Genomic DNA, 13,412 nt, shown 5'->3' with positions numbered 1-13,412 from the left:
AAACTAAGACAAGAACATTTTTGGACTTGTCTGACTGGACACCCTGACTGTTCCATAGCTATACAGCCCATAGACAACAAACTGTGATGCACTGTCTATTCTGACACTTCTCTATCAGAACCACAGAACTTCAGTAGCTTGTCTGTTAGATCGGACCACACGAGCCCACTACCCATTTACATCAGCGAGCCTTGGCCTCTCATGACCCTGTCACTCACTCACCACTGTTTCTTCCTTGGACCACTTTTGCTAGATACTGACCACTGCAGTGCAGAAACACCCCACAAGAGTAGTTTTAGAGATGCTCTGACCCAGTCATTTATCCAGCACAATTTGGCCCTTGTCAAATCCTTAAACTGGTCCATTTTTCCTGCTTCTAACACATCAACTTTGAGGACAAAGTGTTCATTTGCTGGACAAAATATATTTCACCAAATAATATGTGCCATGATGAAGAGATGATCAGTGTTACTCACGTTACCTGTCTGTGGTGATAATGTTACGGATGATCAGTGTATGATAACATTTATGTCTTCACAGGTAAGGTACCTTTTGAGCATGTATTATTAAATTGCCAAAGAGAAAGTAATCTAATAATAATAATGTATTTTATTCCTGAATTGTAGGTTTAGGGTTAACATTTGAATGAATTAATTCATACAGAGCCTCACTCCAAGTATTTTTATTGTTTTGCTGAAACTCTGGCCATGATATACTTTTACTCACTTTCTACCCCGTCGCCTACAAATCCCAAATATAATGTAAACTTATTTTATTTAGTTGAATTTTTTAAATATAGTTTTGGAATTAGAAAAATATAAAGAGCATTTACATTTTTCTAATTCAAAGATTATTTTGCAAACACCAACCATCAACTCCTGATCCAAGGCTTTCCGAGTATGTAACAATAACTACATAGCATTCTTTTATTTGTAAAACCACAAAAACAACACCAAACAGCTGTGAAGTAACTGCTATTTTTTAAACCTTGAGAGCTCATATTATTATTGCTCTGCATATGCCTGAATACATTTTCCTCACTTTATACAATAGGTTGCTATGCGGATTGCCTACCATCTGGTTATTTCAGATTTTCAGCTGTCTTCCTGTAACAAATTTAATGAGCCATCAAGTGATTAAAATGTCCAGGATTTGGGGGATGGTCATCCAACAGCATGACATGTAGTATCATGATGGTTAATGGGAGGTTAGCCACAATGAGTAATAGAGCATATCCGACCTTGTAAGGCTGTATTAACAGCAAGCCTGAATGTACTGAATTGACTAGAGCTTTGTGTTACAATTTATGAATTCAAAATTTTCACACATTCTTATTTTTATTTTGTTGTGATTAAAATGAACGAAAAGCAGGCGCAGCGTTTATTATTTTAGTGGTGTAGAACTAATCTGATGTCTGCAAATGTGAAGCTAATGTGAAACTAATATGTGCACCTACAAGTAAAATCAATAAAATCAAAGGGACGACCAACTTTACTTCTCTCAAATAAAAGGAAGATACTAGAAAAGAAGTGGGTGTTATGCGTTGTATACAGTCTGCGTGCATTTACCCATTTGGTATTTAAGTGCATTTTGTACATGTGAGTTTGCAATTGAGAACTCGCATGTAGAAGGTGATACGTTCAGACAAGTGGTCCTGCACTAAAGCTCGAGAACGGCATCAGTAGTGTTCAAGCTGACCCTGCTGTAGCCTGCGAGACTCTTCAACTCAGTCAGGCAGAAAGAAAAGAGATGAAGAAACCACATCAAGCCATGGGAGAGCTGATGGGAAAGTGATACACAGTGAGTGACCTGGAGAACAATGCATCTCTGCTCGGCCTGTGGGCTGCTGGCATGCTGATAGAGAGGAGATAGAAGAGACATGGACTGACTCATGTAGCTGAGCCTCATAAGAGGAGCTGTGAGCGTGGTGATCCAAGCTGGCATCCATATGTGGGAGGATAGGCTTTTCTTTCACGACCACTCCACATCATATTTAAAAAAAATGACAAGAAGTGGTTGCTAAATGGTGATGCGCGACCAGATGTTTCAATGTGACAACTGAAACGGTTTAATACATATGGGAGTTTATCACAACAGACCTTTAATGTTTGATTTCTGGAATTTTATCCGTTTCTGGTGCCACACTATCAGATGTATGTCTGAAACCAGATTTCCCGACCACTTCAATACTTTAACCCGCAAACGAGCACAACCATGAAGCAACACCGCTGCGTTAATGCAGTTTTCTCCCTCCTGGTGTCTCTCTTATCTCTATGAGATAAATATATCTACTTTGTCCTCAGCTGGGATTCAGTAGGTTCTAGTGGGCTGCTTGGTGCTATGTTATGTTGGTTTTCCCTTCAGAGACATTTACTTTGTCTGTCATGATTCGTAGAACTGGAGTAATTGGCTCTTCCTGAATCAACCTCAATATGGTAATATTGCCTATTGAGAATTTTAGAAAGATTTTCCTAAAATTGTTGCCTAAAACAAATACTTTAGGTCTTTCTTTGTTTACTGTTATAGCTGTTATAATTAATACTTTAGCAACAACAAAAACATAAAACACAAAACTTACTTGATGGTGAAAAAGTTCTTCAAGTGAGGGGAGACCCCGAGAAACTTGCAGTTAATAACTGCGTAGCTGATATTAGTCAGGACAATTTTCTTCTTGTACATTTTTCCCACATCAAAGTCCTAAAATAGACCAAAACACAATAATACAATACAATAATTCAGTTCAGTTCAGTTTTACTTATATAGTGCCAAATCACAACAGCAGTTACCTTATAGCACTTTATATTTTAAGGTAAAGATTCTACAATAAAATAAAGACATACATTTTTGTGTTTTGGGACTGAAAAAAAACCCTCATACCTTGAAGAGGATGACCTCTGGTTTACTAATGAATGGAGGCCCTTTTAACTCTTTTCCACGATTTCTTTTAGCAGTCATATTGAGCTTTCCACTCGCTATTGGAGGTTTTTCTTGCCTCAGTTGTGTTTGCACCAGTGTAGTATTCTCATTGGGCATTTTCTGTAACCACACAAGCAAAGCAACAACTGCTAATTTGTAATAATCTACTACAAGATACTCAAAGATTGCAGCCAAATGGATCCACAGTAAAAAAAAAAAATTAAAAAAAAGTGAGATCATTTTTCTGGATCATAATTTCTTATAATTTAAACCCAGAATCATCCTGACAGATTTTCCTTCATTTCTCTGCCACGCAGAAAAACTGGGAAACTACTGTTGAAATTGCTCTCCTTTTTCTTATTTTAAATGATCTGAAGGATTAAATGTGGAGTTAAACTCATTTACACCAACAGATAGAGGAGTTTCATGGTACCGTCCACTTGTAATATGTAAAATGAGTTTGACATTCCTGGAATAGAACATGTAGGAGTTTCTATGGTAATAAAACAACAGGTAACTTCATCATCCAAAAAGTTTTCTTAAGGTGTTTTTGTTATTCAATAGCAAACATGTTTTTCTAGTGTCAGAAATTAACTTGGGCACGAGGTTATTTTAAAATACCTTCACCTTAGGGCACAGGCATGTACACAGCACTCTGGCTCCAGTTTCTCTCGCCATCAAAAACATGCTAAGTTAATTCTCCTGTCACTGTGCCCTTGACCATATGCTTACAGCTGGAGCACTGGCTGCAGAGACACTGCCCACTGCTCCTAGTAAGGATGGATTAAATGGAGGGAATGAGTTGCTCTGTCAGGATTAATAAAGGATATCTGACCAAAACTTGATTTTCAAGAGTCATACTTACTACATGTTATCACAGTTGTCTAAAAATAGTGTGTGAGCTTTATGTCATAAATAATACACTTCTCCCCCAACCCCCTGACACTGAATTAGATAATTGGTAGAAAACGGATAGATATCATTATGGATCAAGATAGTGGATTTGATACTAGTGGTATTGATGTGGTTTACGAGGCTGCCTTATTCAGCGTTTTGTATTTTTATTCCGTTCATGCTTTATTCTGCACTGTAGAGCACTTTTATAACTTTGTTACAAAGTGACGTGTTGACATTTAATCATTGTTCTCCCCCTCATGAATCATCTCATTAGCTTTATTGTATCGCTCTGCTCTGCTGTTGTGCTGGCTGTGTTGAAAAGAACCCTTTGATGGGGGTGTCAGTCTGATCTGTATTTTAGGAGGAGAGATCACTTCCACTTGGCTTGTCACTCGCTCAGACCTCTGAGCTGCAACGCTACGCTCGCTCTGGGCTCACAGGCACCGGCACAATGAGAAGTGATGTCCATCGCCCCACATTTCGAGAGCGCTGGGGCGCCAGATTAGACACAGAGGCTTCTCATCTTCATGTCAGTGAGCTAGTGTAGAAACTTTCACCTTTAACGTCAACTCCCATGGAACGATCTCAAAATTGTCACTGTAGGCCAATGCTGATATGATCAACACAACTCAATTTGACTTATTTTATATATATATATATATATATATATATATATATTGAAATAAATGATCTCTATATTAAAATATTGGCTAAGCTGTAGTTGTTGTCTAAACACATGGACCTAGAGTATGATGGATGGAAAGCCTTGCAATTGCTTATGTAGAAATGGGAAAAAAATTGGCTAGCTGTCGATTTCTAAAATGTAAACAGTGCTCTCTCTGATGTGACTAATCACATCAATGCTTTCAGAATCATTATTAATGCCATTAGTACTATCTGCTATTTATTGCCAAATAAATAATACAAGTTTTCAAAAACAGAGCTCTACCTTGTTCCCTCAGCACTGAGGCCTGACTGCTGACTCTTTGTACAGAGTTTATGTGTATGTGTATGGCGTCTCTTTTCACCTGCCTAAAACAAGCTTCACTGTGACCATGCTGAGTTATTCCCATTCCAGTCTAATGCACATGCTCCAACCAGCAGGAGTCTCGAGTGCAATCTTTAGGATATTAATGTGCCTGCTGAATGGTACGTGATTTATGGCCATTTAAATTTAGCAGGTTGCATAGGTTTGCTTTCGGTCGCCTGTTGTTTTAGTCAACCTTGATGTGTTGGTCCCACAGCCCGGAGAATTCAGGCTCAGCCAGGCTGTCAGTTGGGATCTGGTGATTCACTTTCTCCTCGTTTTCCTCAGTCCCCTCCAGGTCCTCAACATCGGAGCAAGCTGACGATGACGAGGAGCTGCTGGTGTCACTGAAATCTCTGAACTGTTGGACAAATACAAACACACACAAACGATTCATTATAAATTGCTCAAAATGCCCTCCAAGCAATCATTTCATAGTGGGCATCTCAGATCTTAGATTCCCCCTCACGATTGTGGCTTTCTCCTCAGCAGCTGATGGGGGAACAGAATCCAGGTAGTACGGGAGCTTCTCACTTGCCCTCCTCAGAGATAGGAACTTCTCAGTGGCTGAGGGTTTGGGCAGTAGCAGTGCCGGCTTCCTCTGCCTCCTATTCGTCAGCTGTTCTTCCTGAAGGATTTTTGAAACAATCTCCACTCTTTTTGACTTCTGGCTCTCCTGAAATTCCCTGAGAAGGGTAAATCGACAACACTGCATTATTCTGAAATGAGGTCATGCATTCCTCAGCACACAGTGAGAGAAAACACCCACACGTTGCTGCATGGAGTGGGAGTGGAGGACATGCGTGTGGGAGAGGAGAGGATAGGAGAGGATAGGAGAGGAAAGTAGAGGAGAGGACATACCCTTCTTTACGTTTTGTTTCCTGCTGTTGTTTCTGCTGGTACATATGTTTGATACTGTTGATTCCTTGGGCCTGCAGGGATTCTCTCAGTTGTCTTTGTAGCTGCTCCTTCTTCTGGGCATTAGCTCTGGCTCTGCTTTGCTGGACCTGTAAATTCTCCTAAGGAAACAATGGCAGACTAATAAAGCTATACTTAACCACATGCAGCTTTAGGACTGAACTGACTGTTTGAAGGCAGAGACATCAGACATAGAGACATTTTCTCTTTAGACACACAATTTGCCTTGAATCATATGTTTAATCAGAAAATACAGCAATAAACAAAAACAAAGCATATATCCACACACAATTCAAAGTGAGCCTAGTTGGATCACTATGACTTCATAGCTTCATTGCTAAATAATTCATAATGCAAATGTTAATTTAGGTACTTAAAATGATGTTATAGTAACCAAAAAGCACAGTAGTGATATAAAAAAATAATAACACATAGGCTTTTTTATCTCATCATTAATGAAACAACCACAATGTTATGCTGTTCTTTTGCTTACTTGGGTTGCTTCTATGTTAGTTTTCAATGACTTTACAGCCTGTAACCTCTTTTCCAGTAACTCCTGGTTCTGCCGCTCCCTTTCAGCCTCCTGCTGATTCATCCTGAATGAAATGGGGACACCAACTAAGCACGCAAAATGTCAAATACAGCACAGAGAGAAAACAGCAAATGTGCTATTATTGCCTGGCATTAAAAACCCGAGGTTGAGCCAAATTTACACTGGTGACATCGTAAGTAGTACAAAAGGACAGAATTCAAGTCAACTTATAGGTGGAATAAACTTGGAAGTAACAGCAAATATTTTCAGATTATCTTCAGCCACAGACAAATACATATTTGGTAAGCTTACATACAATTGTATGTGTAGTTTTTACAACCTTTAATAAAATTGTGTGTTCATAATGTATAAATGGCATTTCCACAAGGCCAACTATTGGCTTATTGGAGTTTTTATAGTTTTTGGCTTTCTAGGCACCAGCTAATACACAATAGGACCTATGATGGTCTCACTACATTTCCACAATGGGTTCAATTGAAGTGTAGATTGTGCTAAAATTTACATTTGTGAAATATCATGCAAGATTATTATACACCAGAACAGACTCTAATGGCTTGAGTAATTAGTGATTTTTAGAAAAAGATTTGAATAGATTTTTTGTCTTCTCAGATCACTTTCAGCTAGATCAATGATGTATGAATCTGAGCTCTTTCAAGTGTCATGTCTACTCTGCTTGTAATGCAATTTGCCAGGATGTGCGAATGATCAATAGGACGTGCCAGCTCTCCAATGAGTCCTCTGAGATAATTCACATCTTTGTTTTACCCCTCTGACACTGTTTATTGGTTTGAAAGCTGATTACCTTTTTACAGTCTGTTTCAAGTACTTGGCAGCTATTTTGCGGCTCTCTCGGCCCTCTTCGATTTTCCTCTGACATTCAGTCTTCTCTTTCTTTAGCATGGCTGCCTGTTTACTATCAGAAGAGAATCACAGACACTTACACGCAGAGTGTTATCATCACATGGCTATTTTTGGCTTGTGATAGAAGCTGAAAAATAGCCATGGGATGAAAATAATCACATGCTTTAAATATAAAGGAACAAAATGTGCCTACAAGAGTCATTTCACTCAGGTTATGTGCAACACATCACTCTTAGTTATTCACATAATGACAAATTGTTTTGAATTTTCTATGCATAATAAGGACAACAAATCAGGGGAAAAAGCAAAGCTTTTAGAAGGGTAAATATGGCTGTTTTCCATACTCCCTCAGATTCTTCATCTTGAGTTGCAGGTTTTGGCTGGCTTCCCTCTCCTGCTGCAGCCTCGTTGCTGCCTTCTGGGCTTTAAGAACCTGGAAGAGCTGCTCCTCTTCCTGCACCTCCTGCCGGAGCAAGGAGCATCTGCCAAGCTCAACTTCCACCTCACTCAGCTCCAGTCTGAGGAGCAAGGACAAATGCATGCAGATGGAATAAAATGAATGGGAGAACTCTAAAAACACTAAGTATCTGTAGAGTCAATACGATGAATATTACCACCTCAATATCAGCCAGCTGTCAGCCCTGAAAACACATGCAATTAAAAATCCCAGATCCTTCTACTTAAAATATAAACACGCCCTTTTCTTTCAATTGCAGTTTCACCAAGAGGTGACACTTTCCATACAAAGTTTTGACTTTAACAGTTTCACACTGTTCTGAGACATTTTGTACTGACATTTTTTTAACTGACTGAAATACTCTCATTACAAGCTGTAAGCTTATAGTCAGCTTGACCACTCAGAGATTTGCACTGCACTGTGAAACACCCAAACTATTCCTATTCTATCCTATTTCTAAACTGTTATTTTTATTTATCTTATAAATGTCGTTCAAATAAGAGGCCAGCTTAAACCTGGCTGTATGATTGTTTAAAAAGCTTCTAAACCTGCACTGAAACCATTACAGTATGTTATTTCCCTCTAGAAAAACCCACACTTCCTAACAGCAGAATGAGAAAGGATTCCTTACAGATTTTTTACACAGCAAAATTGATTACAGCCTTTATTACTGTATTGAGTAACCAGGCTTTATGACTAAAAAGTGCACTAAAAAAAACACAAGGGGCTGCAGAGCTGTGGGTGTTTTTTCTAGGATACCACTGAAGTGCTGAAATACAATCCATGAAGACCAGTTAGAAAAATACATTTTTGAGTTTGAAGCTTTATCAGACACCCAAACACAGCAAATCAGTTTGGTTACATGCTGACAACTGCAAAAAAACCCAAAACAGAAATACACTGTTCTTGCAACAAAATTATCTCCCACCCTCTGTGTTTGCTCTCAGTGTCAAAGCAGTGGTATAATTGCGGCAAATAAGGCTGCTGGCCTTTTCTAGCAGTACTAATGCCTCTTAGATCAAGACCTGTTTTCTTCTTGGACTCACTCTAGTTGCTTCAGCTCAATGTTGATGTGGCCCTCGAGCTCCTCCTCACTGTGCAGCTTTTGACATAGGTGCTTATGCCGGGCTCGCAGTCGAAACAAAGCCACGCTGACAATTTTAAACAGAAAGACAAAAAAAATGAGTCAAAATAAAAGTACCAAAGACCAGTTGGTTTATTTTAAACTCACCTGTTGTCTGTTACTTTCTGTTGTTCTATCTCTCTCTCCAAGTTATCCCTCTGCTCCAACAAACTTTGAATATTCTGTTGACAGAGTTTTAGCTTTTCTCTGGAGAAAAAAAAAAACACAGGATAAAGAAGACAAGCTGCAGTGCTGACATAGAGAAACACCAAAAACGTGAACATTTTCAAGGCACTTAAAATAGGATGCGTTCAGAGCACTGGCTAATGGATTTCCTTGAGGCCACTGCAACAACAGGGAGGTAATTCTGTGTCCTAACAAGGTAATCAAATGAAGATATTAGAAAGCTGAGAGTGGACACACACTGTAACAGCTTTGAATTGCCCAATGTTCCTTTTGCAGTCTAATGGTGTGCAACACAACAATCTGCGGCTGTGGCAAAAGACCGTCATAAAAAGAAAATTGTGGCACGTGGTATGACAAGGCCTGCAGACAGGTTGAAAGATAGGTGCATTTAGGTTCCCATTAAACACACGTTTACTGTGGCTGAAGTATAACTCCACGCTGACCGCTGATGCTCTGTGCTAAAGGAAGATGACAGACATTTTCCATGGAACTGCATCACAGTTCATCAGGTGCTCAATGGCTCATGGTCTAGACAAATAAAAAGACGGAAGGAAAGTGGGGAGAAAGGACATTATAAGAAATGTTCTGTCCTCGGCTGAAATCATTTCCTACAAATTGCCGAATCAGTTGGAACAGATATGATTGGCCTTGTGTGAAAAGGGCAGGAGCAGAAAAAAATGGAATAAAACAGGGGAACATTTTTGAAAAGACTGGGCAAAAGCCTGTGTATTTTTTTAAATTCTCATAAAAAAAGCTTTTCTACTGGTACTGGTTTGTGTGGAGTCTAGAAAGGCTCACAAAATGTAGGTAAGGAGCTTCTGTAGCTCTAGAGGTCTGTCGGTGCCAGGTTCAGACCTGGCTTTCAGCACGTCATGCTCCTTCTGTCGGTGAAAGCAGTCCAGCTGGTCGAGGTTTCGTCTCAGCTTGAACATCCGTGCTGTCTCGGCATAACTCCTCTTCTTACAACCGTCAGCCATAGCCGCAAGGTCACCATCGTCAACACCATCATCCTCTCTTGGGGCAGATGCAGAATTACATTTAGAAAAGGCTCCTTATGTGATGCAAACTCTTAGATACACACACTATTATTCACAGACTGTCTTTCATGTATGGAAGTATATGATGTAACAGACTTTCAACAGATGCTGAAATAAAAAACAGAAATTGAACTTTATTGCTTTGTATAACAATATCTGACTGAAACAAGCACCGTGGTTTTGAATACAAGACACACTGCCATTTGGATTTAACTGCCCAATAGTTCTCAAAAAAAAAAAAAAAAAAAAATAGCAGACACCCACTCAGACAATTCTTCTAACCAGTCCAAATCAGCAGGCACATCTGACTCTTCGGCTTTAAAGGTTTCATCATTTGGATCATCTGAAATAAACCAGCATATCTCAGTCTCAAGCTAAAAAATGACTGTTTTATATAGGTGTAGTTATGGATAAAGTAATGTATATCTGTGAGACTTAAAGGCTTTTTTTCCTGAAAGCTACATGAAGCAGCAGGATCTGGTATTACTGTCCTCACCTGGACTGAGGTGGACATCCAGCTGTCCACACCTGTCAGGCTCCACCTCTGCGGGGCTTCTCCTGTCTTCTACCTCCATGTCACCTTACTTATGAAGGGCACAGGACTACATTACCGAGCAAGCCTTAATGATAACGGCATACAGAAATAGACATAGCAAATCTGTTAAATCCAGGTGAAGTCATTCAATGACTGAGAGCCAGTTCTTTCACGCAACAGGAAAATAAATTAATATTAAAAACTGGTCACTATTGCTGAAATTTAAAGGTAGTTTTAAGCGGCTCTTTTTGGCGGTTTAGTAGGGTTAGGTTATATTTCCGTAGTGCCAGTGTGACATTTGTCCCAAGCACCACAACATTCAATAAGAATAATCCTAAAAGAAAACTGATGTGTATTTTATTCGAGTTGAGCTAGCTTGAAAAGCAAGAAAGTGGGGCCAGCTAAAGCAAATAATAATAATAATACAGTGTTTGCTCTGTGTCACTCTTGCGATAAAAACAAAACATTAAAAAAAAAAAACGGTTACCTTTTGTAGCTCGTCTTTCCTCCTCTTATAAAAACGGCTTCTCAACATCACTTTTTCTCAAAGCAGCCATGTTTGCTGGTGTTTCCAAGGAAACGTGACGCGAGGGGTGGAGTCGTACTGCCCGCTGAAACCTTCCAGGTGCGACAGAAATTAACCGTTGGTGGCAAAATAGTACCGACAGCATCAAAAATCGATTTACCTGTCGAAATGATCCAAAAAAAAGTCTGTCGTTGTACGGTAATGACATGACAAACTGTTACAGACATTATAAGACTTTAATTCAACACTAAATGTAAAAATGTAAAGGTTTTAATAACTAAAATGACTTTCTTTCTTACAACATTGCATATTGCCATTCACCGTCTTTTTCTCTCTGGCCTGACAACAGTCAAGAAGCCAGAGAGCACAAAACATCTCAGCTGATTTAGAGAGAATGATAAGTCTGTGTTATGCAAAGTCTTTTGTCAAGCATGCACAACCCCACGGGAAACAGGCGTGCATTTTCTAGTAGATTGGTGGGTTATTGCACCATCACAAGGCTTCTTTTTCTTTTTGCCATTATTAAGCTTTCATCGAGCTCATCATAATTTTGAAGTGGAAATCACAAGAGGAGGGAGAAATGTGTGTTCTTACTGTATATCACACTGAAGTCATGTGACAGGCCTAGAGGAATAAGTTGTATTACCATAGGAGGCCTGGTAAATAAATAGTGTGAGGATGCGTGACTGTGATGAATGGGGGGAGGGTTTTTTTGTTTTGTTTTTTGAGATAAAGGGAAGAAAAGTGACTTCAGTAGAAAAAGGAGCTCGGCCAATATTAAGGAGGGCTCAGCTGGAGAAAAACAGAAAGATAAGAGAGAGAATACATGATGGTGAAAAAAGGAGCCTAACAGGAAAAAGAAGGAGTTTGTGGATGAGTGAATCCAACAAATGCAGTCCTGTTAAATGTACTGTAGTGTGTACGACAGTCTAACATTTTCCACATCAAAAGCCCTTACAGTCCAACTCCAAGAGAAGGGGTGGCCAGGAGGGTGGAGTGAATCTACAGCCCCTGGCCATGTTGACCTTTATGGTGCGGTTGACAATAAATATAAGCACCCACCTAATGGAAAGAGCTTGAAAAATAATTGAGTTACAAAACTTTGGAAAAGTGGACTCACAGAACAAAAACAACCACACTTCAGGAAAAATGTATCAACCAGATTCAGAAAGAGACTAATGACTAGTTCAACTTCATTAACTTGTATTTGATGTATATATTATCCTCTTAAACAGCATTGTCTCTGTTTTGTCTGCATGGTGAGGATTACTGCATCAGATTCGAATGTGCATTGCCTGACCATATTCGCAGATGCTGCTTTGCTTAATGAGACATAATGAGTGTTTTCCAGGGATTTTTAGAAATTTGTTACTCGAAAGTAGGTATGACAGGAAAGTAGAGGAGGAGCAAGACATGAGTGCCAGTGTAGGAATCCTCATCCCTCCCATCCCTGTATTCTCTAATATGACTTTTCTGTCAACTTACTGTACTGATGTCTTATCTAATCTCTATTCAGTTCCTTTAGAGGCTAAATCTCGTGAAACTGTGGCCTTTGATCTCATACACCAGAAAATGTTTGATCCCTGAGAAACAGTCTGATCTGCATGTGCTTTAGAAAAGAATTATATAACAGTCTGGGGTGGAGGCGTGGATGTAAAAGTGTACATACTGTAGGCCTATTTCACAAAAACCTAGCAACACATGCAACCAGGTTTTGGAGGGCATATTCCAGATCCACTCTATAAGGCTTTTAACAGCTGGGTTTGCAACACAACAAACACAGTCTGTGATTACATTTACACCGCGAAGGAGGACATTACAAGATTAAACTAAACAGTTGTTATTTTATGCATTAGTACATGCATTTTGTTTTTGTCACTCCTATACATAAAATATGTCTTTTATTTTTAAATTTCCCAGTTAGAGAGGCAATACTCACCATAAATTCAATATGCTGAGCAAATTGATGGAAGGCCCCAAATTTTGGTGTTGGTCCGATACCAAGTACATACAGAGTCTATTGCCTATACCAATATATTTAAGCTATAAAGGCAGCTTGTGTGGAGGAGAGCATGGGTCATGATTTGTGAGCTCATTTTTTAAAACTCATTTTTTTTTGGAGACCTGGAATGTTAAAGTATCTGTCTCTAAAGCATGTTAGTTCAGCTTATGTGCTGCAGGCTAAAATAGACGTGACAGTCAACACAAAAAGTTTCAGACATTTTTCATAGTGCGTGTTTGAGGTTCATAATTTATTTAAGACAGTTGAGTGGGCTTCATACTGAACTTAGAAAAGAAAAAACAATAACAAAATATCGGTCCTATCGCGCTAGTATCGACTCGGTAACAATACTAGCGACACTATTGTCCACCTCC

General features: G+C 39.2%; 1 protein-coding gene across 6 annotated transcripts in view; it reads right to left on the bottom strand.

Moving 5' to 3' along the window:
• The window catches only part of cfap74 (cilia and flagella associated protein 74), a 54,735-nt gene extending 43,631 nt beyond the window's left edge, over nt 1-11,104 (bottom strand). For 3 of the 6 annotated variants that reach the window (XM_087833855.1, XM_087833859.1, XM_087833861.1), the window contains exons 1-14: nt 10,998-11,104; nt 10,459-10,559; nt 10,240-10,320; nt 9,794-9,952; nt 8,861-8,959; nt 8,676-8,780; nt 7,517-7,690; nt 7,114-7,224; nt 6,252-6,354; nt 5,702-5,859; nt 5,310-5,526; nt 5,037-5,201; nt 2,878-3,036; nt 2,579-2,697 (exon numbers count right to left, since the gene is read on the bottom strand). In XM_087833855.1, coding sequence (XP_087689981.1) covers nt 2,579-2,697; nt 2,878-3,036; nt 5,037-5,201; nt 5,310-5,526; nt 5,702-5,859; nt 6,252-6,354; nt 7,114-7,224; nt 7,517-7,690; nt 8,676-8,780; nt 8,861-8,959; nt 9,794-9,952; nt 10,240-10,320; nt 10,459-10,550 — 1,742 coding nt within the window. In that variant the 5' untranslated portion in view covers nt 10,551-10,559; nt 10,998-11,104. Of the gene's footprint in view, nt 1-2,578; nt 2,698-2,877; nt 3,037-5,036; nt 5,202-5,309; nt 5,527-5,701; nt 5,860-6,251; nt 6,355-7,113; nt 7,225-7,516; nt 7,691-8,675; nt 8,781-8,860; nt 8,960-9,793; nt 9,953-10,239; nt 10,321-10,458; nt 10,596-10,997 lie in introns of all 6 variants that reach the window. The other 3 variants (XM_087833860.1, XM_087833856.1, XM_087833858.1) reach the window with 3 other exon arrangements.
• Between the last annotated feature and the right edge of the window lie 2,308 nt (nt 11,105-13,412).

This window comes from Neolamprologus brichardi, chromosome 20, assembly GCF_056152115.1.
Source record: "Neolamprologus brichardi isolate AB-2024 chromosome 20, ASM5615211v1, whole genome shotgun sequence".
NCBI classification, from domain to species: Eukaryota; Metazoa; Chordata; class Actinopteri; order Cichliformes; family Cichlidae; genus Neolamprologus; species Neolamprologus brichardi.
This window is presented reverse-complemented; position numbering and strand designations above follow the sequence as displayed.